Source organism: Heteronotia binoei, chromosome 6, assembly GCF_032191835.1.
Source record: "Heteronotia binoei isolate CCM8104 ecotype False Entrance Well chromosome 6, APGP_CSIRO_Hbin_v1, whole genome shotgun sequence".
Classification (NCBI taxonomy): domain Eukaryota; kingdom Metazoa; phylum Chordata; class Lepidosauria; order Squamata; family Gekkonidae; genus Heteronotia; species Heteronotia binoei.
The window spans coordinates 48,991,548-49,011,972 of NC_083228.1; the positions used below are offsets into that span (position 1 = coordinate 48,991,548).

The 20,425-nt window shown below is 41.9% G+C and overlaps 1 protein-coding gene across 1 annotated transcript in view; it reads right to left on the minus strand.

Annotated features, from left to right (window-relative positions):
* Positions 1 to 20,120, minus strand: part of LOC132573724 (proliferation marker protein Ki-67-like) — a 38,753-nt gene extending 18,633 nt beyond the window's left edge. Inside the window, exons 1-10 of the mRNA XM_060241417.1 lie at positions 19,330 to 20,120; positions 16,573 to 16,684; positions 13,502 to 13,583; positions 12,734 to 12,849; positions 12,048 to 12,117; positions 11,340 to 11,412; positions 2,171 to 3,535; positions 1,515 to 1,756; positions 374 to 743; positions 48 to 166 (exon numbers count right to left, since the gene is read on the minus strand). Of these exons, the coding sequence (XP_060097400.1) occupies positions 48 to 166; positions 374 to 743; positions 1,515 to 1,756; positions 2,171 to 3,535; positions 11,340 to 11,412; positions 12,048 to 12,117; positions 12,734 to 12,849; positions 13,502 to 13,583; positions 16,573 to 16,664 (2,529 nt within the window). The 5' untranslated portion in view covers positions 16,665 to 16,684; positions 19,330 to 20,120. The remainder of the gene's footprint in view (positions 1 to 47; positions 167 to 373; positions 744 to 1,514; positions 1,757 to 2,170; positions 3,536 to 11,339; positions 11,413 to 12,047; positions 12,118 to 12,733; positions 12,850 to 13,501; positions 13,584 to 16,572; positions 16,685 to 19,329) is intronic.
* Between the last annotated feature and the right edge of the window lie 305 nt (positions 20,121 to 20,425).

Below are 20,425 nucleotides of genomic sequence, written 5' to 3' on the forward strand. Positions count from 1 at the left end.
CTTCCTGAACCCTAATAGTAATACTGGGCCTAATTTTTGAAGAGTACCTTTGGTGCTTTTATAGGAATTTTCTTGACTGGTCTTCTTTTAAGGCCTCGTTTAGGAGTACTTCTTTGTTGTGATTTTGGAACACCTTGTTTCACTACTTCAGCCCAAGACCTTGAAACTGCAAGGACATTTGATCAAGATATGCACATTACTAACTTCCATGTGTAAAAGTCCAAGTCCTATTTCCAAGTCCTATTTCCTCAAATAGTTCAATGAAATGTTATAAAGCTGTATATCTATGCACAATTTTGAGATTTACTGGTCCTTTATAACGTTACTATGTACTATTGTTTCAGAAACACTAAACAGAACAATTGTAACAAACCTATCAAATTGGCTTCAGATGCACCACTTTGTCTTTTAGCACGAACAGCATCCATAGTGCTACTCCTCCTATGCAAGGAAGTTCTCTTTGAAACAAACTTGTTGCTTCTCCGTACTGACTGAGTAGTTTGGGATTCTTGGTGAGAAGTTTCAGGTGTTTTTACTTCTTTATTTACATCCATTTCTCTTGCAGGAATATTCTGTTCTACTGAACTAGGAGAAGGGACATCAACATGAGAAACAGAGAACCGCCCTCTCACATAGGGCAGGTTACAAGAAAACATTGTTAGGGATTTGCGAGCCATGGGTGAGGCTGCTGAGAACTCCTTTCTTGACAGTGTACTCTCCTGCTGATCTTTTCCAGAGAAACTCTGCAAGAAAAAAATTAGAGTATGAACATAGGACTCTCAATTCAACATAAAAATGTGTGAAATGTACCATGAGATTTTAAAAATTAACAGTTTGACAAATTTACTTGTAAACATGTAGACATCAGGACAAGATAGACAGGCTAAAGATGTGACAAATAAAATAATCCATGCTCACACACCAATAGCTGGTCCAGTAAGCTGCTGGGTCTTTTTCACATACATACTACTTTGATCAACTATATTTACTATTCTATTCATACGAAGAAGGTAGGCTGGAGAAATATGGGATTTAAGACTAACCATCTGTACATCCCCCATGATAGCAAAGCACGCAAGAAGGAAGTGTAGTTCATACTGTATCACAAAACCTGGAAACTGGTTGGTTTATACTTCAGTTGCATTCCCCTTAGAATACAACTTAAACACCACTGTTCAAATATCTGCATAATCAGTCTGAACATGTTGAAATTTATGGGCAAAAATACTGAGCAGGTTCCTTTATAAGAATATAAGCCAACTAGTTCACTAATTCAAATGTACACCCCTTGTTCTTTTTTTTACCCCCAACTCCACAAATTCACTGGATATATATGGCAGAATTTGCATGTGGTGTGTAAATGTGGGAAAGAATGGTTTAATTAAGCTTTAAAACCAAAGCTTTCAATCCCAAATTAGGCAACAATTTAAAAGACATACATAGCTATTAGTACTAGTATGGTGAGGATTGAATTGAGCACACTTAAGATTTCTGAAAAAGTTGTACTTCCTTACCTTGATTACACATTGTTTAGATTCTGAAGCTTTTTTCAAAACTGCTCGAGGTGAGTTTCCAAATGGCAAACTAAATCTTGCTGGAATTGCACCTTTTTTAAGCGGTGAGTTTGGAGGTAAACGCTTATCAAACAATTCAGGACTCAACTGACCACCAAAGGATACTCTCTTTCTTTTTCCAAAAGGTTGAACCGATAAGTCAAGTTCTCCACCTTTACGTTTTTTAGGTGATTTCTGGACAGCTAGAACAGAAGAGCATAACTAATTTAAAAGTTGCTTTGTTGTCAAACTTTTATTAAAAGTGTTACTATTATTAAGCAATTCCTTATAATATTGCTACTAAAACAGCAACAACAACAAAAGGATTTTTCTGAGGTGTAAGGATATCCTTCTTGCATCACAGTAGTAGTTGGCTACTGTGTGTAGTAAACCATTACCTGAACTGAAAGAAGAGGTCAGGAACTAATAAATCAAACCATCTGGAATCCTGTTCATTCTCTTGTGTCACTTAACTTTATCATTATAATTATGTGTGTGGCTACTGAAAATTTCTATGAAGGAGAAAAGCTAGATTCCTCTGTGGAAAGAATACACTACAAATATTTCTAAAGCTATCAAAGAAGTGATTATCTTGGAATGGGATTTAAACCATTTACCTGGCTCTTTCTTTATACTATACTGGTTTGACGTGTTCATTTCCTGAACATCTTCAGCTAGCATTTGGACACAGCTTTTAGATAAACAGGAAGATTCTGCTATATTTTTCATTACAAAATTATTCTCAAGGCTTTTTGTGGTTGGCCTTTCCTCAATGTAACCATCATTCTCCTGGGGCCAATATTTCACCATGTTTTCTTCAGATACCCCTTTAAAAGGTGACACATCTTGAGCTGTTTCTAATGATTCTTCCATGATTATGGAACCTGCATTTGAAAAATGTCTTCGTCTAGAACTCCGTCTTGGGCTTTTACTGTCATTACGGTGAACTAAGCAGGCAATTGTTTCATAATGTCCGTCTTGTAGTGGATCACTGTTCATTTTTGTTTCTTCCAGAATTTGTGCATCTAAAGGCTGTTCTGTTTCCAACAATTTATTATTCCTGCTTGTTTTCAAAGATTTATTTTCTTTCAGGACACCAGATTCTTCTTCTTTAGTCATTACAGGAATTATGTCCTCAATTTCAGTAGAATTTTTTAACGTGCTCTTCAGACCTAAGAAAGGATCTGATTCAGTTTGTAGCATACCACTGGTTTGTCTTGAAGATGGACTAGAACAAGTTTCAAGACTCTCCCCCCCAGCTTTTGACCTGAGTAAAACACTTTTTACAGAGCCAGAAGTATTTAGATTAGTTTTTATTTCTACACTGGCTCTCTGTGCTGGTGGATTTATTGATCTTTCATAACAGCTTGCTTTTTCTGTATATTCCAAGGCGACAATGTTAAATGATGCAGATAAGCATCCTGAACTTCTTTTGTTTGCACCATTTTCATTACTTTTAGTTACTTCAGAATCTTCATTTTCTTTAACATTCTGAAAATGTAAGCGATTTCTCTCTTCTCTTGGTCTCTCATTTGCAGCATAGGTTTGAAGAACTCTAGAAGATGTTCTGGAAGTGTTCCCTTCACTACAGATTGGATTAGATACTATCATGCTTATTTCTTGATTTTCAGTGCCTGTAAGCTGTTCAACGTTCTCCAAAGCTACTTTTTCAGTTTCTTCAGTCTGCATTGTTTGACCAGGTGTAGATATCCTGTGTGGAGTCTGAGATGTAATAATATCAATGCTGTCCTTTCCTTGTGAATATTCTACTTTTTGCTGTATGGAGATCTTATTGCTGAAGCTTTCTTCTGTTTGTTTTGTATCAACTTCATGTTTCATAAATTCATAAAGTGTGCCAAAAGGAGACATACTTTTTTTGCCAGATCTACGTGTTTTAGATGCAGACTCATTTTGTCTGGTAGTATCTTGAGTTCTTTGATCATTCCCGTTGGTTTTCTGACCTTCCCAGTTAAGTTTCTCATCTATGAAGTGACAGAAACACATGTTTCAATCCCAGCATTTGTTATTAGAAAGCAATAGAGAAACCTATTTTCTCATAATTCTAAGTCTCTTCTAGAGAGAGAAAAAAGTGATACATGTACATTGGAAACAAAAACCAAAAGAAAATGCTGGGATATCATTTAGAGTGCCATCAATGTGAATAAGGTGGAACAACAGCAGGAATAAACAGGAAACAAACACACGTTAATTCCATTTATGTGTACTTTGTATTAGAAGGGGAGGAAGACTAAATGATTGTGCAAAGGAAATGGTTACTTTTGAAGTACATTTGAAACACAAAGTGGCACTGTACAGAGTTCCAGGCATAAGGAACAAGCAGAGTTGTACAGATACAAAAGTGGAAATATAATGATCACAGAGGCTTGAAAGGAAAACACAAGAAGTTTGTGTGGGATAAAGGAACAGACAGTCAGTGTACAGATTTAAAAAGGAAATATATTATGGTTAAAATGAAAACAGTAAATGATTCTGGCCACAGAATGCCAGGCAGCAGTGCAAGGGTGACAGTCCTATAGTAAGCAATCAGAGAAAAGGAGGCTGCAAATTAAAGATTATCACAGTGATCCATAGTTATAAAGGAAGTAGTATCATAACTTGATTACAGCCTGAATATGGGAATAAAGACTTCATGCTTGTTAGTTTGGACAGTGTGTGACAACTGGGAAGATGGGTAAATTTAGTTTGAGTTTGAGATTGGCAATCCAAGAGAAAATACCAAACAGCCAAACTGAAAAGTGGAATTGGATGGAGAGAGAAAGTTCAGATGTCATCAGATTCGAGATCATCCAGGGGAAACTACTGGCATATTGTAATGCAATAGGAAGGGAACCAGATAAAAAGGATAAGTTCTGTGTGGTAGAAAGAAGGCTGAACAGAGAGATGACAGCCCAAAGTTTAGAAAAAGAGGATCAAGATGCCAAGTTAAGAAAGTGAACAAGGCCAACAGGAGAAATAGTAAGAGGAAAAAAGATTGATTGAAGGAAGTGTATAAAGAAGAACATGGCAGGAAAACTGTATCCAAGAACTTAATGCCTGGTTTCCTCTGTCTCCCACCTCACTTATGGCGAAAAAGTCTTCTGGAATAGGTTTAGGTGGAGGTCTATTCACCCTTTTAACTAATTTGCTGTGGCCCTGCTTTTTTTAGCCCTGACTATGTAGTATAAATATGAAGATGGTAGATAAGAACACATTTATAACCGGAGGGGGGGAGGGGAGATCAGCCACCTTCTTTGTTCTGCTCCATATACTTTCACTGTACAAAAGCATGAAAAGAAATATAAGTCAGGGATGGATAGAAGGATGAATATCATTGGGAAATTGGTGGGACTAACTCAAGAAGTAAGGACAGGTATAAAATGCAAATAGAAACCGGAATCTCAGGAGCAAGCAGTTGCAGAAGTGACATGAAGAGACACAGCTTCTAAGAAAATCACAGGAAAGGGAAACAAAAGAAAGAGTTGGGAAAGTGGATTACATACAATGCTGTGGGAAATAAAAACAATAGGGTATTACTGCTAATGATGAAGGCAAGATCAAAAGTGTCCAAGACAGAGACTGAAGGTGGTGGTCAGGGACAAGAAATACAAAGCCACTTTTACAAAACAGTTATTAATATGAATATTGAAATCGCTCATGTAGCATGGACACTGTCAGACAACATCAGGCATTCAAGTCAGAAAGAGTAAGCCGGGAAGTGCATATGACACAAACCTACAATTTGAAACTGTACAGAATGCACTTTGACAATTGAGTAGTGGATTGGGGTCTAGGTGAGAATTAGAACAACCATTAGGTCATGAGGGGTCCTTCTCCTCTGAGGATAGGCCACTTTGTGGGTATTCCCAACCTATCAGTAGGGAGGCAGGACTAATTTTCAACTTTCTGCTTCCTTTGGGAATCGCCCACATCTCAGTTCAGCAATTCCTGAAGTAGTAGGTATCTATTCTCTAACTGGAAATATAACTGTTAATAAACAATGAAACTTGAACTTAATCGAATAGACAAGATACAGGTAAGAACATAGAAACAGGAAGTTTATTGATATCTTAGAGTGTATAATTTTTATAAGTGTATAATTTTTTTTAATTTATCTAAGAGTTCTGAATACTCTGAACTTTTGAATGTTCTGAGGAATGTCGATGGTGGTATAAAGGGAAGGGCCAAGGTGGCCTCCTATCCTTAGAGGAGAAGGACCCCTCTCAGTAAGTACTCAATGGTCGTTCTCCCTCTGAGGCGGAGGCCACCTTGTGGGGCATCTTAAAGCAGTGTCCCTAATTCTTGGGAGGGACCTCGCCATCAGCATCCCCCAGAACGTGCTGAAGTACTTTTCTCCCAAAAGCAGCATCAGCTGAATCGTATGCATTGATTTTATAATGCCTGATGAAAGTAGATAGAATCACGTAGCAGCTCTGCATATTTGTTCTACGGAGGCTCTGCTAGATAATGCTGCGTTTGTAGCTGCGCTCCTCACCAAATGAGCCGTCAAACCATGAGGAGGAGTCAATTTTTCAGTCTTATAAGCTTCTGATATGCAGAGGCGTAAGGCTTTGCTGATTGCAGCATTAGACATCTTCTTGCCTACATGTGGTGGGGCAAAGTTTATGAACAGTGACTCTGTTTTTCGACAGTCTCTTGTCCTATCAATATAACATCTTAAGGCTCGTCTGATGTCCAATTTGTGCCATGTCTTTTCCTTGGGATGTGAAGGATGCGGACAAAATGACAGTAGGTATAGTTCCTGTGATCTATGAAAACTAAAGTCCACCTTAGGTCTAAAAGTGGGGTCCGTCCTGAGTACTACTTTGTCCTTATGAAATATACACAAATCCTTGTGCTCCTAGTTCGGAAACTCTTCTGGCTGATGTTATGGCAACAAGAAAGATAACCTTCATCCTAAGAAAAGACAATGGGATCTCTTTTATGGATTCAAAAAGAGCTTTTGTTAGAGCTGTGAGAACCATATTCAGCTTCCAAGTAGGAAATCTGAGTTTGAGGTGGAAGAGACAGTGTAGTACCTCTTGAAAACCTAGATATATGCAGATACCTAGAGAGTTCTTCTCTCATTTAGATAATACTGATAAAAGAGCTGCCGCCTGATGACGTAGAGTGGCTGCTTTAAGGCCTGATGTCATTCCGTCCTGCAGAAATTGAAGAATCTTTTTCATCTCCCGATTCAACGGATTGACCCATTTTCTTCTGCAGACAAACGCTTTCCAAGTCGTGTTGTAAATGCACACTGTGGATGGCCTCCTGGAAGCTAGGATTGTCTGTGTCACATGTTCTGAATAGCCCAGCTTTAACAACTTCGACCTTTCAATTTCCATGCAGTCAGATGTAGCCAATCCAGACGGGTATGAAAAATTGGCCCCTGATGCATCATGTCACTGACACTGGCAGAGTTAGAGGAAGATGAGTCGATAACTCTTGAAGATTTCTTGAAGTCAAATTCTCCTTATTACTCTCGGTAAGAGAGGAATCGGTGGAATGGCAAACAGTAAGGTCTGTGGCCATGGTGCTGTCAATGCATCCGTATCCTCCGCCTTCGGGTGGAAAAATCATGTGAAAAAATGTCTCAGCTTGTTGTTGAGATGAGATGTGAAAAGGCCTACTTCTGGTTGGCCAAAATGTTCTATTAGTTGAACACCACCCTTGTTTAGAGCCCATTCTCCTTGGCATATTTGTTGGCAACTGAGCCAGTCTGCTTGAACATTGGAAATACCCTTCATATGCTCCGCTCTGAGCGATGCCAGATGAGTTTGTGCCAGCGTTAGCATGAGTAAAGCTTCCTTGAAAAGTAGAGCAGATCTGGAGCCTCCTTGCCTGTTGACATATACCTTCGAGGAGACATTGTCTGTCCTGACCAATACATGGCAGTTGCGGATCTTTCACCAGTCCCGGATTAGCGGGCAGGGGGGTGGGGTGGCGGTACTCATACAGGAGGATTACTCCTTCAGGGCTCTTCCGGCCCCAAAGATCGACGGTATTGAGTGCGTTGGCCTTGCGTGGGATGTCGGGGAGAGGTTGGCGATCTGGCTGGTGTACCGTCCGCCTAACGCACCGGCCAGCACCTTACCATCCCTGATGGAGGCAGTGTCCGGCTGGGCGTTGCAGTACCCGGGGCTTTTGGTCCTGGGTGACTTCAATGTCCACACCGACGGCGCAGCCTCCACTCAGGCGATGGACCTAGTGTCTTCCATGGCGACACTGGGACTCTCTCAATTTGTCACGACTCCCACGCACCAGGCTGGGCACACATTAGATCTGATCTTTGCGGCCGGGATTCAAGTGAACGAAATCGCAACGGAGGCGATACCATGGTCGGATCACTTAGCCCTCAAGGCTCGTATGGAGACGCTACCACAACCCTGTAAGGGCGGAGCCTATTTTGGCTCGCCCGCGGAGCCTGATGGACCCGGAACGGTTCCAAACGGCTCTTCGGGATCCTTGGCCCCCTTGCGATTCCCTTGATGCCCTGGTTGATGCCTGGCAAGATCGGCTATCCAGGGCAATCAACGAGATCGCACCCCGACGTCCTCTGCGTCCTCGTTCAAGGCTGGCTCCTTGGTATACCTCGGAGCTACGCCGGCTGAAACAAGGACTCCGACGACTAGAGAGGCAGTGGCGGCGCACTCGTGGCGAAGCGGTGAGAACATCCTATAGAACGCTTATGAGGTCTTATGAGATGGCAGTCAAGGCCGAGAAGAAGTACTTCGCGGCCAAGATTGCGTCTGCAAATTCGCGCCCGGCACAATTGTTTAAAATAATTGGACACTTAACCACACTGCCCCAAGGCAGACCAAACATTAGAGAATTGGAAATAGGCTGTGAGGCTTTTGCGAAATTTTTTGCAGACAAAATCACGTCGCTCCGCCAGGACCTGCCCATCACCTTGGATACAGTATATGAGCCCGAGGCCCCGTGCCTGTCTTCCGATTTAACCCTGGATCACTTCGACCCGCTCAGCCTGGAGAAAGTTGACGGAATCCTCTCCTCTGCGTGCCCTACAACTTGTGATTTGGACCCATGCCCCTCCTGGCTAATTAAATCCTGCCTGAGGGAGCTTGAATGTCCTTTACGGGACATCATAAATAGATCCCTCTTGGAGGGGCGTTTTCCATCATCTCTAAAAGAGGCTTTGGTCCGTTCCCTCTTGAAAAAAAGTACAGCAGACCCGGCCGAATTGGCAAACTACCGGCCGGTCTCTAATTTACCGTTTTTAGGTAAAATCATAGAGAGGGCAGTGGCGTCACAGTTGCAGAGCTTTCTGGATGACGCTTCCATCCTAGACCCTTGCCAATCCAGCTTTCGCCCGGGTTATGGGACGGAGACAGTACTGGTCGCCCTGGTAGATGATCTTCAACGGCATCTGGATCGGGGCGGTGCTGATGTTGTTGGACCTGTCAGCTGCGTTCGACACGGTCGACCATCGGCTACTAACCCGCCGCCTCGCCGACGTAGGGGTGAGGGGGTCTGCCTTACAATGGCTTTCCTCCTTCCTCGAGGATCGGGGACAAAGGGTGGCAATTGGGGGCGAGCGGTCCCAGAGGCGCACACTGGACTGTGGAGTGCCTCAGGGGGCAGTTCTCTCACCAATGTTATTTAATATCTATATGCGCCCCCTTGCCCAGATCGCCAGGAGACATGGACTTGGGTGCCATCAATATGCAGATGACACCCAACTCTATCTGCTAATGGACAGCCGGCCTGACTGCGTCCCAGAGAATTTAGACCGGGCCCTGCAGGATTTGGCAACTTGGTTGAGGAGGAGTGGGCTGAAATTGAATCCAGCGAAGATAGAAGTTCTCTGTCTAGGTCGGGGCGCTCGGGGAGGAGAAATACCTCTCCCTGTCTTCGACGGGGCACTGCTAAAAGCGGCGCACCGGGTTAGGAGCCTGGGAGTTTTACTGGAGCCTGCACTATCAATGGAGGCCCAGATTGCAGCCACTGCCAAGTCAGCCTTTTTCCATCTAAGGCGGGCAAAGCAGTTGGCTCCCTTCCTAGAGCGCCAAGATCTGGCAATGGTGCTTCATGCAACGGTCACCTCGAGACTGGATTACTGTAATGCCCTCTACATGGGGCTGCCTCTGTACCGAACCCGGAAGCTGCAGCTGGTGCAGAATGCAGCGGCCAGACTGTTGTTAGGGCTTCCTAAATGGGAACACATACAGCCTGGGCTGCGCGAACTGCACTGGCTGCCAGTTATATACCGGGTCCGTTACAAAGTGCTGGTCATTACCTTTAAAGCCCTATATGGTCGAGGACCTGTCTACCTTATTTTGGAAAAGAAAAGGCCTTTATGTAAGATGCCTTTTTTGGAGAAAAAATTCCATGTGCCCTTCCTTATGTTTTGCTTTTTTATTCTCTTCCTCCTCATCCTGCACGTCTGGATCATCATGGAGATCTAGGGCTGTAAGCGTTCTAACTAGCAAATACTGATAATCTTCTGATTTAAAGAACCTCTGGGCAGGTTCTGGTACATCAATAGGTAAATCTTCCTCATCAATAAGGAATAACCCTTCTTCTTTGTCACTATGTCTTTCAGATTGATCATCTTCTTCAGACAGGGTTAGGTCTTGTTCCCCACTTGGACTAGGTGTTTGTTTTTGTGCTGCCTTAGTAGGCCACTTGCCCTTCTCCTTAGGCCTTCTTGGGGGGAGATGGGGAGGAGGAAGAAGGTGAATGAGGCCTGCTCCTCTTTTTGCTACACTTTTTACAAAAGTGTTGCATTTCTTCTCTCATTTGGTTTCTCAGAACTGAGAAGAAATCATGGAGCAGTAATACAGGAACCAATTCCTCCTGTGTAGTACCTTGAGCAGCCACTAGTTGGCCTACTCCGGAGGAGGGTGTAAGGGAAACACTATGCCCAGCCATGGACTGGGCCCCTGCACCAACTGATCTCCCTTCTAATAAGCCCGGCTTGAGTGTCTCACCACCTCTGGCGCTCAGGGTTTTGCCGACTCCACTGACGTGCTGGGCGCTTAAGGGCTCGCACTCTCCTTCTGATAGAAAACTGTCATCCTCTGAGTGCCTCATCAACTGAAGCCCACACCTTTTTTCAGTCCCGGCAAGAAATTGACATGGGACAACAAAATGGCGGTCAGGACACCTTTGGGCAAACCCGGACAGAAAAGCTGTGAGAAGTCAAAGGATGACAGGAAAGAAGTAATAAGAACAGGAAAATAAGTAGTAAGAATAGACTGAAAACAGGTGAGTTTAACAAGAATTAGATGTAGAAAATATAGATGCAGATATAGATGGCTGAATCCTAACACAATGCTCTCCCTACAGAGGCAGGAAAAGAACTGAGATGTGGGCAACTCCCAAAGGAAGCAGGAAGTTGAAAATTAGTCCTGCCTCCCTACTGATAGGTTGGGAATCACCCAAAGGTGGCCTCCACCTCAGAGGGAGAACTGGCAGAATTTGGAAATTCTTCTGCCAAGAGACTTGCTAAACAAGCCACATTTATGCTATAGTTTATGTCTGCATGTGATCAACAGATATTACTGACCATTAAAAAGTTTTAATGATTTCCTCCCCTGTAATCTCAAATTGGCAAAACCGTTTCTGAAGACCAGGGGATCCTCAGGAATGTCATGTGGAGAACTGCAGCTGGAGGGGGCACACAGAACACCCTCACGCATAAAGTGCCTTCCACACAGACAAGCAAGATTTTACCTTCCATTTAAAGTTTCCCATACCTTTATTATTGCCTAAGCCTTAGCACAATGACAGCTGTATAAAAATCTAACTGAAAAAGCCACTAACCAAAAATTTGAAGACTTTTACATTCTGAATTTTGATGGAGCTTCTCTTGTTCCACCTGCTGAACATGAAGAACCTGTAAATTTGAAAATCATTATAGGACAGTATTTAACACAAGTTTTGAAATTCTGTCTTGTTAAAGGTTATAAAATATTCTTACCAAACAAGTGCCCATCAGTTCCTCTTTGGAATAATTTAACCCTCCAATTCAGTATACTATCCACAACAAAAAATTTCCCTAGAGTGTTAAAAATTATCAAGCCTACAAAGATATTCTACAAACATCTTAAGAGTTGAATATCCCAGTAAAAGCCTGTGCCAAGTATAAATCCATAGTAACTACTTGAAGGGCACACTAGCATTAAAATGAGTCAGTGAACTCTAATACCATACACATGGAATAAATTGCCACAATTGTACAGAATGCTTTTTCTCTTACTTTCAACGGCAACCCTTGACCAGTGACCTTCACACCCGGAACTGAAAAGAACAATGTTTTATGTAGTTTCTTTTCTTCTCTAAAGCCCAGTGTGAAGTGAGAAATAACTCTGGCTGTCTCCCAAGTTAAATGCACTTTTGCTACTAAACCAAGCTAAATTTTCAGAATCATTGGTTATCAAATATCCAATTGCTGCTAATCTCTTATTTCACAAGTACCACCTCCTTCAATTCAACAAGATGTAAAAGCAATTGCTATTAACATGGAATCACCTGCAAAGTCTCCTTTTCTTCAGATCTGGAAATCTTTTTCCTTGTAAGTGGCACAGGTGGATATTCAAACCTGTTAAGACAGTAAGGAAAGTTTGGGTCATCCTACATTTAGATTAGCAAAACAAAATTGTTGCAACACAAAGATATTTGAGTGCCTAAGTCCTATTTTATTTCACTCTTGATTCTAACTCCAGCAGTGCTTGCTATCTAAAGTGTCATTTGATTCTTACCCGATATCAATATTTGCTTAGTATCAAAAAACTGGGAGATTAATTGAAAAACAGCTAAAATTATGCAAACCAGGTATCTTAAAGATCCTTTCAAAATTCAGCTTACTTGTCATGAGCATATATGCTTTATTTGGTGTATCATTTATACAGTCACGTACGTTGCTTTATTATTTATTGAACCCATACATAATACCACTAGCTAGTCACTAGCTGTGGGGAAAAATCGACTGGAGTAGAACAGGGAAAAACAGCTTCAACTTTGATATATACTTGCTTTAGAGTCCGAAGCATTCAGATTAAATTGTAAATAAAGAGATCATAAGCAATCCAGTGAATGACAATCATGTTTGAACCATCCTCTTTGTGCACACACACACATTAATAACCATAGCAAGTTGACCCAATACAGGGAACATTATGGGGAAGTCCCATAGTGGTTTGCATCACACTGCCTACCTAAAAGAACGATCGATGATAGTCAGTACATCTCCATGTTTTAAGTATATCGGCTGTTGAAAGTCACACCCATTCAGCTGTGTTGGATTCGCAGTACTTAAGTTAGTTAATGTAGCCTGAAAATGAATCAAAAATATCCACTTCAGTCAATTAAAAAGAACTGTTAAAAAGCAAATAAATCATTCCATGGCCACACATCTGCAGGACCAGCGTTGACAGCTTTGCCCATTTGAGCAACATCCACTGAATGTGCCACCTTGCAAAGGGTAAGATAGACAGCTGCCCATAGATGTGCATTCATTCTGTGCTGCGGCTCCCACTTTGTGAAATGGTATGCATAAGATCAGGACACTTCTATCATTTCAGAGATAGCATAAGACAGTTTGCAAGGGCAATTTAAAAATGGAGCAGGGCCATAGCGTAAGGGAACAGATAACAACAATGCAACAATGCATTCGTAAAGCAAATAGAAGTATTCTGTTCCACTGTTGATTGTATGCATTACCTGACCTTTACTTCTGTAATTCTATGTTCACTATAGTTTATGTCATGCTGTTTTTCTTTGCATTATTTTCTAAATTTTGTGGGTGGCCTCCTAGAGCTTAAGAAAATTTATCAAATTCTGTCCTATTTCATTGCTTATTGGACTGCTTATGCTGTCTGACTGCATTAACATTTTATACTGTTAAATATTTTGCTAAGTATTTTGGAATACATTCTGAGTTCAGTGACAAAAATGGGCTACAAATAAATGAAATAAATACATGCCTCCTTATTCTCATTGACTTCAATTTTACAGTGTTCTTTGGAAACCTGAGGCAACTGGATTCGAATGTCACATTCTTTTTTTCTGTAAATATAAGAACACATCAGAATTATATTTGCAGATTATTTGGAATTTTGACCTGCCTTCCTGAAAGCCGGAATTCAGGGCAGTTAACAAAAGGATTATAATTACAAACAATAAAACAAAATAAATAAAAGCATACTTTACAGTCCCCAGAAAAGATGGCGTCAAAATCCTAGTGATGCTGCTATCTCATGGGAGGGTGGGAGTGAAAGTAGAAGTGCCAAGATGGAACCAGATGCCTGGCAAAACATCTCTGCCTTACAGCCCTATGGAATAGTAATAGGTCCCATAGGACCTGGATGGAGCTTGGCGGAGAGTTACACCAGTATGGGGCCAGGGCAGAGAAGGCTTATCAAGGACAGCCAGATGTCTCTTGGGCCAGAAACCACTAGCAGAAGTTGGTCTCCAGATCACAAGGCTATCTAGGGGGTATACCAGGAAAGGAAGTCCTGAAGATATGTGGGTTCCTGGCCGTCAAGGGCTTAAACATTAGTACCAACAAACCTTTATATAAGTAATAGCTCTTAAAGGCTGGATGCAGTTATGATTTTTTTCACTAAGAAAAGATGTATCAGTGGAGCTGAATTTCAGTGGAGCCTCCCACTTTTGCTACAGCCTAAAATGTTGTCCTTTGGGATTAGAAAACTGTCAAGAATGCCACAAGCAAATTGGGAGGCCAGTAGAACTGGCAATCACAGACATCCCTCACCATTATAAAGTTAATGCTGGATCCAACTCAACATATGCAATAATGCTGTCGGTCAAATACAAACGTCATAAATAAAACACATCCAGTCAATTTTTATCTGTTTATGGCAGATAAAAAACAAGACCAACATTCTCTTCCCCCCCACACATATTAATCGCTCTTGATAAACTTTCCAATTCAAACTCACTATTTGAACATAGATTTGAGGGACAAATATTTGGGCTCTCAGTCACTAAAATATTTGAAATTGGCAGCAACAAAATAAATAAAATAATTACCTCATCTTTCATCCAAATGAGCACTCGAAGTAACTTACAATGTTCTTCTCTCACCCATTCTATTATCCTAACAACCCTGTGATGTAGGTTAAACTGACTGTGTATGACTGGCACTAGGTCACCCAACAAGAGTGGGGATTTGAACTCAGGTCTCCCAATCTAGTAGAACACCACAGTGAGCCTCTCAAAAAAGTGGTATTTTTAGTTGGAGGGGATGGTGGAGTTTCACAAATAGGTCAGTGCTTAATTACAACTTTTTAGCTGAAAACCATTCTCAGCACTATACATGCTTAGCAAAGGCAATACCAAATTGTGGCTTAATTAAAAGTACTGGTTATCACCTACAAAGCCCTGCATGGCCTCTGACCACTTAACTGCATGACTGTCTCTTCTGCTATGCTCTACCATAACAACTGCACACATTTGAGTAAACCCTTCTCAATGCAAACGGCCATGTTCAACACGTGCTCTGTACACCTGTTTTCTCTGTTGTGACTCCCACCTTGTAAAATGGTGTGTCTCAGGAGGCCAGGAAGGCTCCACAATTCTATTATTTTGCAGGCTGTTCAGGAGAACATCCTTATAAAGGGAATGGGACTGCAGTATGCAAGTATGATCCAAGAGCACACTTCTTTATAAAAAGAAAAAGACTGTAGTCTACTGCAATGTTCACAGTATGGTTTGTTGCACTGTCATCTACTTTTCTGTTTCTATGTTCTGTATTTTTTATATTTTAGGTGTAATGAACTTTTTCTTTTTGCATTCTTTACCTAACTTTGTGTCCCTAATCTTATTGCACTGTTTTTGGATGCCTTATGCTAGGGGAGTCAAACATGCAGCCCAGGAGCCAAATCAGGCCCCTCAGTGACTGGCTGTCATCTGCTTCCTTCTCCCTCTCTCTTGCTTCCTTCTGCATCAGTTTGTTTTGCAAGCCTTGCTTAATTGCACAGGAGCTACAGAACAAAACCTCTATTTTCTCCATTGGCTGACGCTCCTCCCATGGAGAGGAAGCGGGGGGAGGCAGAGCTTGCTTTTCCAGGCTCTCTCAGTCACAAAGCAGAGCTATTGAGCCAAGCCTCTCTCCTTCTATTGGCTGAGGCTTCTCGCCCCCCCGCCAGTCCCCTAGGGAAGGAAGGAAAGAGCCAGAGCTTTCTTTGCCCAGTTACCTGGATCCCATAGGAGAAATACAAAGAAAACACCTTTAAGAACAATGAGTGCTAAAGTTTTAAGCATGTTTTATTTTTATTTTTTTATTGTGTTTGCCTGTGTCCTTTATAAAGTTTATATCTCTGCTACCTAATCTTAAATAGGTACACACAAGGCCTAGTGTGATATGGCCCAGCCGGGCTGACAAGGTCTCATTTATGTCAGATTCAGCCCTTGTAACAAAATGAGCTTGACACCCCCATCTTATGTTGTCTCATTATATGGTTTATATTGTGTGATCTGCCTTGATTCGGAGATAGGCAAGCAATTAATAGTGCGATGGGCATGCTATAAATAAATGCAAAAGAAATTCAAGAACATCATCATAAATTATATTCCTTCTACAATTTCTGAATGTAGTGCAAATAGTATACATCTCTCAAATTCACTTGGATTTTAATTTAACCACAAACGTCTTTTACATGGCCTCCCATCACTTCACAATTACTATCTCTTGATACTAACACATCACAGTTACTATCTCCGCAGAAGAGATATGGTAATTCAAAGCAATACCTGCATCCCTCAAAAATCCAAAACTGATAAAGGGTTTCAAACATTACAATAAAATTTGGAAGACACATGTGACAACTATGAAGTTGCTTTCCCGCCAGCCTGCAAGAAATGCCAGTGTTCATCAGTATGAAAAACTGACTTGTGAAAGGAGGTGGGGTAGATTAACTGCTTGAGAATTTGTTGCTCACACTTTTCTGAACTACTGATGTTCACAAAAGATAAAAATTTTCAATGAAATGCCAACATAACAAATTATATTCCTAACATCAATAAATCTTACCTTCCAAATGTACAAGAATTTACAGTCAGTGGGAAATGAGTTCCATCAGTCCCATTCCTTTTAATAACAACAATTTTCCCAAAAAGTGGCATCTTTGCATTTGGACATATACCTGGGAGGAAAGATCAAACTTAAAATCTGAATATAACATTGCCTCTTCATCATAGAAAATCTATTAGACAATATGTCAAGAGTTATAACTTTTTGAAGATGCAATATACTCCCCAAAACTAGTATATAAATGTACATTTGTGTCGCCCATTTCAAAATGTGTTTAATTTTACTGCTTTGCTGACCTCTTTGTCTCACTTGTTCCATAAACTCATTCCCAGTGCCTCTTTCTCCACCCTATAAAACACATTATTCAGAACAGCGGTAATCAAAGGACAAATTACCCAGAGGGGGTGGGGCGGTGTTGGGTATATTTTCAGGAAAATCAATGTGCAAAATTGCTACCTTTTTAAAAGTTATAACATTCATTCACCCACAGAATGTCTGGAAATGGCTGTCTGAGAATATGCATTGCTATGTCTGAAAATGCAAAAAAATGATAATGGATAATACAATGAATGTTTGACAGGAAAGACAGTGAAGGGGGGGGGAGAAAATGCTAATAGAAGCAGAAACTTGGGTGTATCAGCATGGTGTCACAGCCTGGCCAATCGCAAATAAGTGAACAACTCAGTTGAACAGGCCCACCTCCAGAGCCCCCCTAACAGCACTTCTAGGCAATCACACTAACCCCTAGGGGTCAGTACTACCTACTTTGGGAACCATTGTTCTATGGGTATTTGATCCGTTTGTTCTTGGATGGGGCAAAGCTGACTAGTGCAGAACAGGTTAAGAGTATGAGGATGCATAAGAACCCAAACATACTGTTCAGAAAGCAGGATGACACAATGGCAAGAATGTCTTTTATCAACTTCATCTGGGTCACAAACTCTTTTCCTAGACTCAGCCAATCAGACCATGCCCATTTTTGAAATCTCATTGCCGAATTACTGTAACATTCATTCTCTATGCAGGGCTGCCCTTGAAGACAACCTGGAACAGCAGCTGGTCCAGAATGTGGCAGACCAATTATGGTCAGGGGCTAACTGATGGGGCCATATACTGTTCACTTGGAAACAGCTGTTTGTTTCCAAGTTCAAGTCACAGGGCTAGCTATGACTTTGCAGTTCTCTATAGCCTGGAACTCACATAGCTGAAGGATGAACTCCTCCCAGATGTTCTCATGTGCCACCTACGACCTTCAGGCTGCCACCTACTGGCTGTTCCTCCACTTAGGGTGGTTCACCAGACATTGACAGTCTGGGTCTGTTTCATTACAGCCCCTGTTCTGTGGAATGGGCTCCCTGAAGAGATGTGGGGAGCCTTCTTGTTGGAGATCTTCAGTAAGAACTACAAAGCATGTTTGATAGGGCTTTTGATGGAACATAAACAGCAGGGGAAGTTTTAATTTGATATGCTTTAACTATTACTGGTAAGCCACTTTGAACCAAGAGGAAAATTATAAATAAGACAAAAAAGAGATATAAAATAAATCAGTCATATACAGCTATACATTGGACAATCGATTCTTGATTACCGGACTCAAGAATAAAGCAGCCTTTTCAGTTATTTCAGATGGCAAATCATTCAGAAGATGGCATACCTTTGCAGCATCCGAGACATAGTAAAAGTCACACCTAAATATTTATTGCTGAGTTCTGATACAACGGGGTTTGCACATACAACTGCAAGTCTTTAGAAGGGTACAACAGCATTTATAAGAACATAAGAAACACTCTGCTGGATCAATCTAACATCAACCTAGTCCAGCATCCTATTTTCCATTCCATTGTTGGTCTTAAAGGTGCCACTTTGTTCTCCCCCATACATTGATGCTAGCCACGCACAACAGCATCAAGTTTAAAATAACCCTTACAGATCAACATGGGATGGCAGAGAATCAGGCTGCAATCCTATGCACACACACCCAAGAGTTCAAGTGCAACTTATTTTCTACATAAAAAACTTGTACATAACTTCCACGTTGAGAAAGTGTTTCCCATCTCATGTCACCCATTCTCCTTTCTTCCTCAAAGCCCGAGTTAACCTCAGTCTGGATGATCTTTAGCCAGGAAATGAATCGATCTGAGGATTCGTGTACCATTGGTTGGAACCCTTCCATGGCACCATACCCGAAAGTTCTCTACTGGAGCTTCCACCCATTTAAACATCCCGCAAAGCAATCTTATGGAGTTTTCTATTCCCAAATAATCCAGAATATAGCTTTGGACCGCCCTCGCCACTCAGTGCATTCACCATCTAGTTATCCTGCTCGGTAGGCTAGGGAGGAAGGCTCTTTACATGCAACTGACGAAGCGGGCTCCCCTCCAAGAAAGCCTGCCCTATAATAGAACCCAGTGAGTTTTTATAAGGAACCATCATGCTTTTGTTTATTTCTGCTGACACAGACTAAGAGGCTGCTCCCACGGAAATACTACCCTTTTGCATAGAAGCCAATCAGATCTTCCTAGACAACCACACTACAATCGCCTTTAAGCAAATGTTTATAATTCTCTTGCTCCGGCCACCGCTCCTTCAGACAACCCACGCATTTTCCCCACACATTACCTGGAAAGCGTTCCCTGAACAAACCCACCACCACGTAGCAGCTGAGCTCCCTCCTTAGACGCCCGCACTGTCTACAGAGACCCTTTGCAAGAGACCCTGTCCGACTCGCAACTCACGACACAGGCTATTGCCCCTTACCTGTACGCGCGGCCACTTCACGGCCCACTCCGCCGAGCTTGGGGCATGCAGGATTCCCTTCCTTCTTCTTCAGGCAACGCTGACGAACCTTCCAACCGCGCGCCTCACTAATTCAAAATCGCCGCTTCGTCTACGTCGCGGAAGAACGTCCTGTGCCTATCACTCAGTATTTCTTGCCTATCACTCAGTATCCCTTCGCCATATAAAACTTTCCGAGCTGTGGTCTAGTCAGCGGCCGCTTAAAAAAAACAAAAAAAACCCCTACCCTTTTTAAATTTTCTCTGCTGGATAAAAGCAGTTCTCACGAATTAAAAAAAAAACAGTTTTTTTTAACAGTTAAAATAAAACCATAGGAACTACTTCGCGTTCATCAAGCGCAAGGATCAGTTTGTATCGTGACAACACGAAGTTCTTTTTTAAAAAACGAGCGCGGAGTCTCCTCATTGGTGTGAGGGATATTACGTCCTCAGAGAAACTACCCAATCGGAAAGCCGATGGGAACGTTCAATTTTTAACGGACTCGGAACTTGAACCGCCCCGCCCCTCTCATTGACGTCGCGTGCGTGAGAGAGAGACTCGCACGTTTGGCTGTTTAAAATAAGAGACTTGGTTAGACAAACTTATTTACAGCAGAAATAAAGTGCCGTAAAGTTACGTGCTATACTGAGGCTGAATTAAAATATATTGCTTAAGTTCCCGAAAGGAAACCCTTTTGATACGAATTCCCCCAGTGAGAAATGGGACCCTACTCGTTGTTCGCTCCCCGTTAATGAAAGGAAACCCGCTGCTCCATTTACAGCCCCGAAACGACGTCGTTTTAAGCGCTCTTAAACCCTTTGATTGCCGCTGTATTTGGGGCACTGATCTCTGTATGGTTGTCAAACTAGTTGTCAATAGGGGAGCTGACATACAAATTCTAGCCGATTGGCCATGTTATGTTTGTGGCAGTAAAGGTAAATCGAGGTCACAGAATACCAGTTCTCTTAACACTCCCCCCGCTCCCCCGCAGCATTCGAGATTCCCAACAACCGAAGCACTCCCGATCTGTGCAGGTGGGTAGCCGCACTGGTCTGAAGCTGCAGGACAAAAGTTTGAA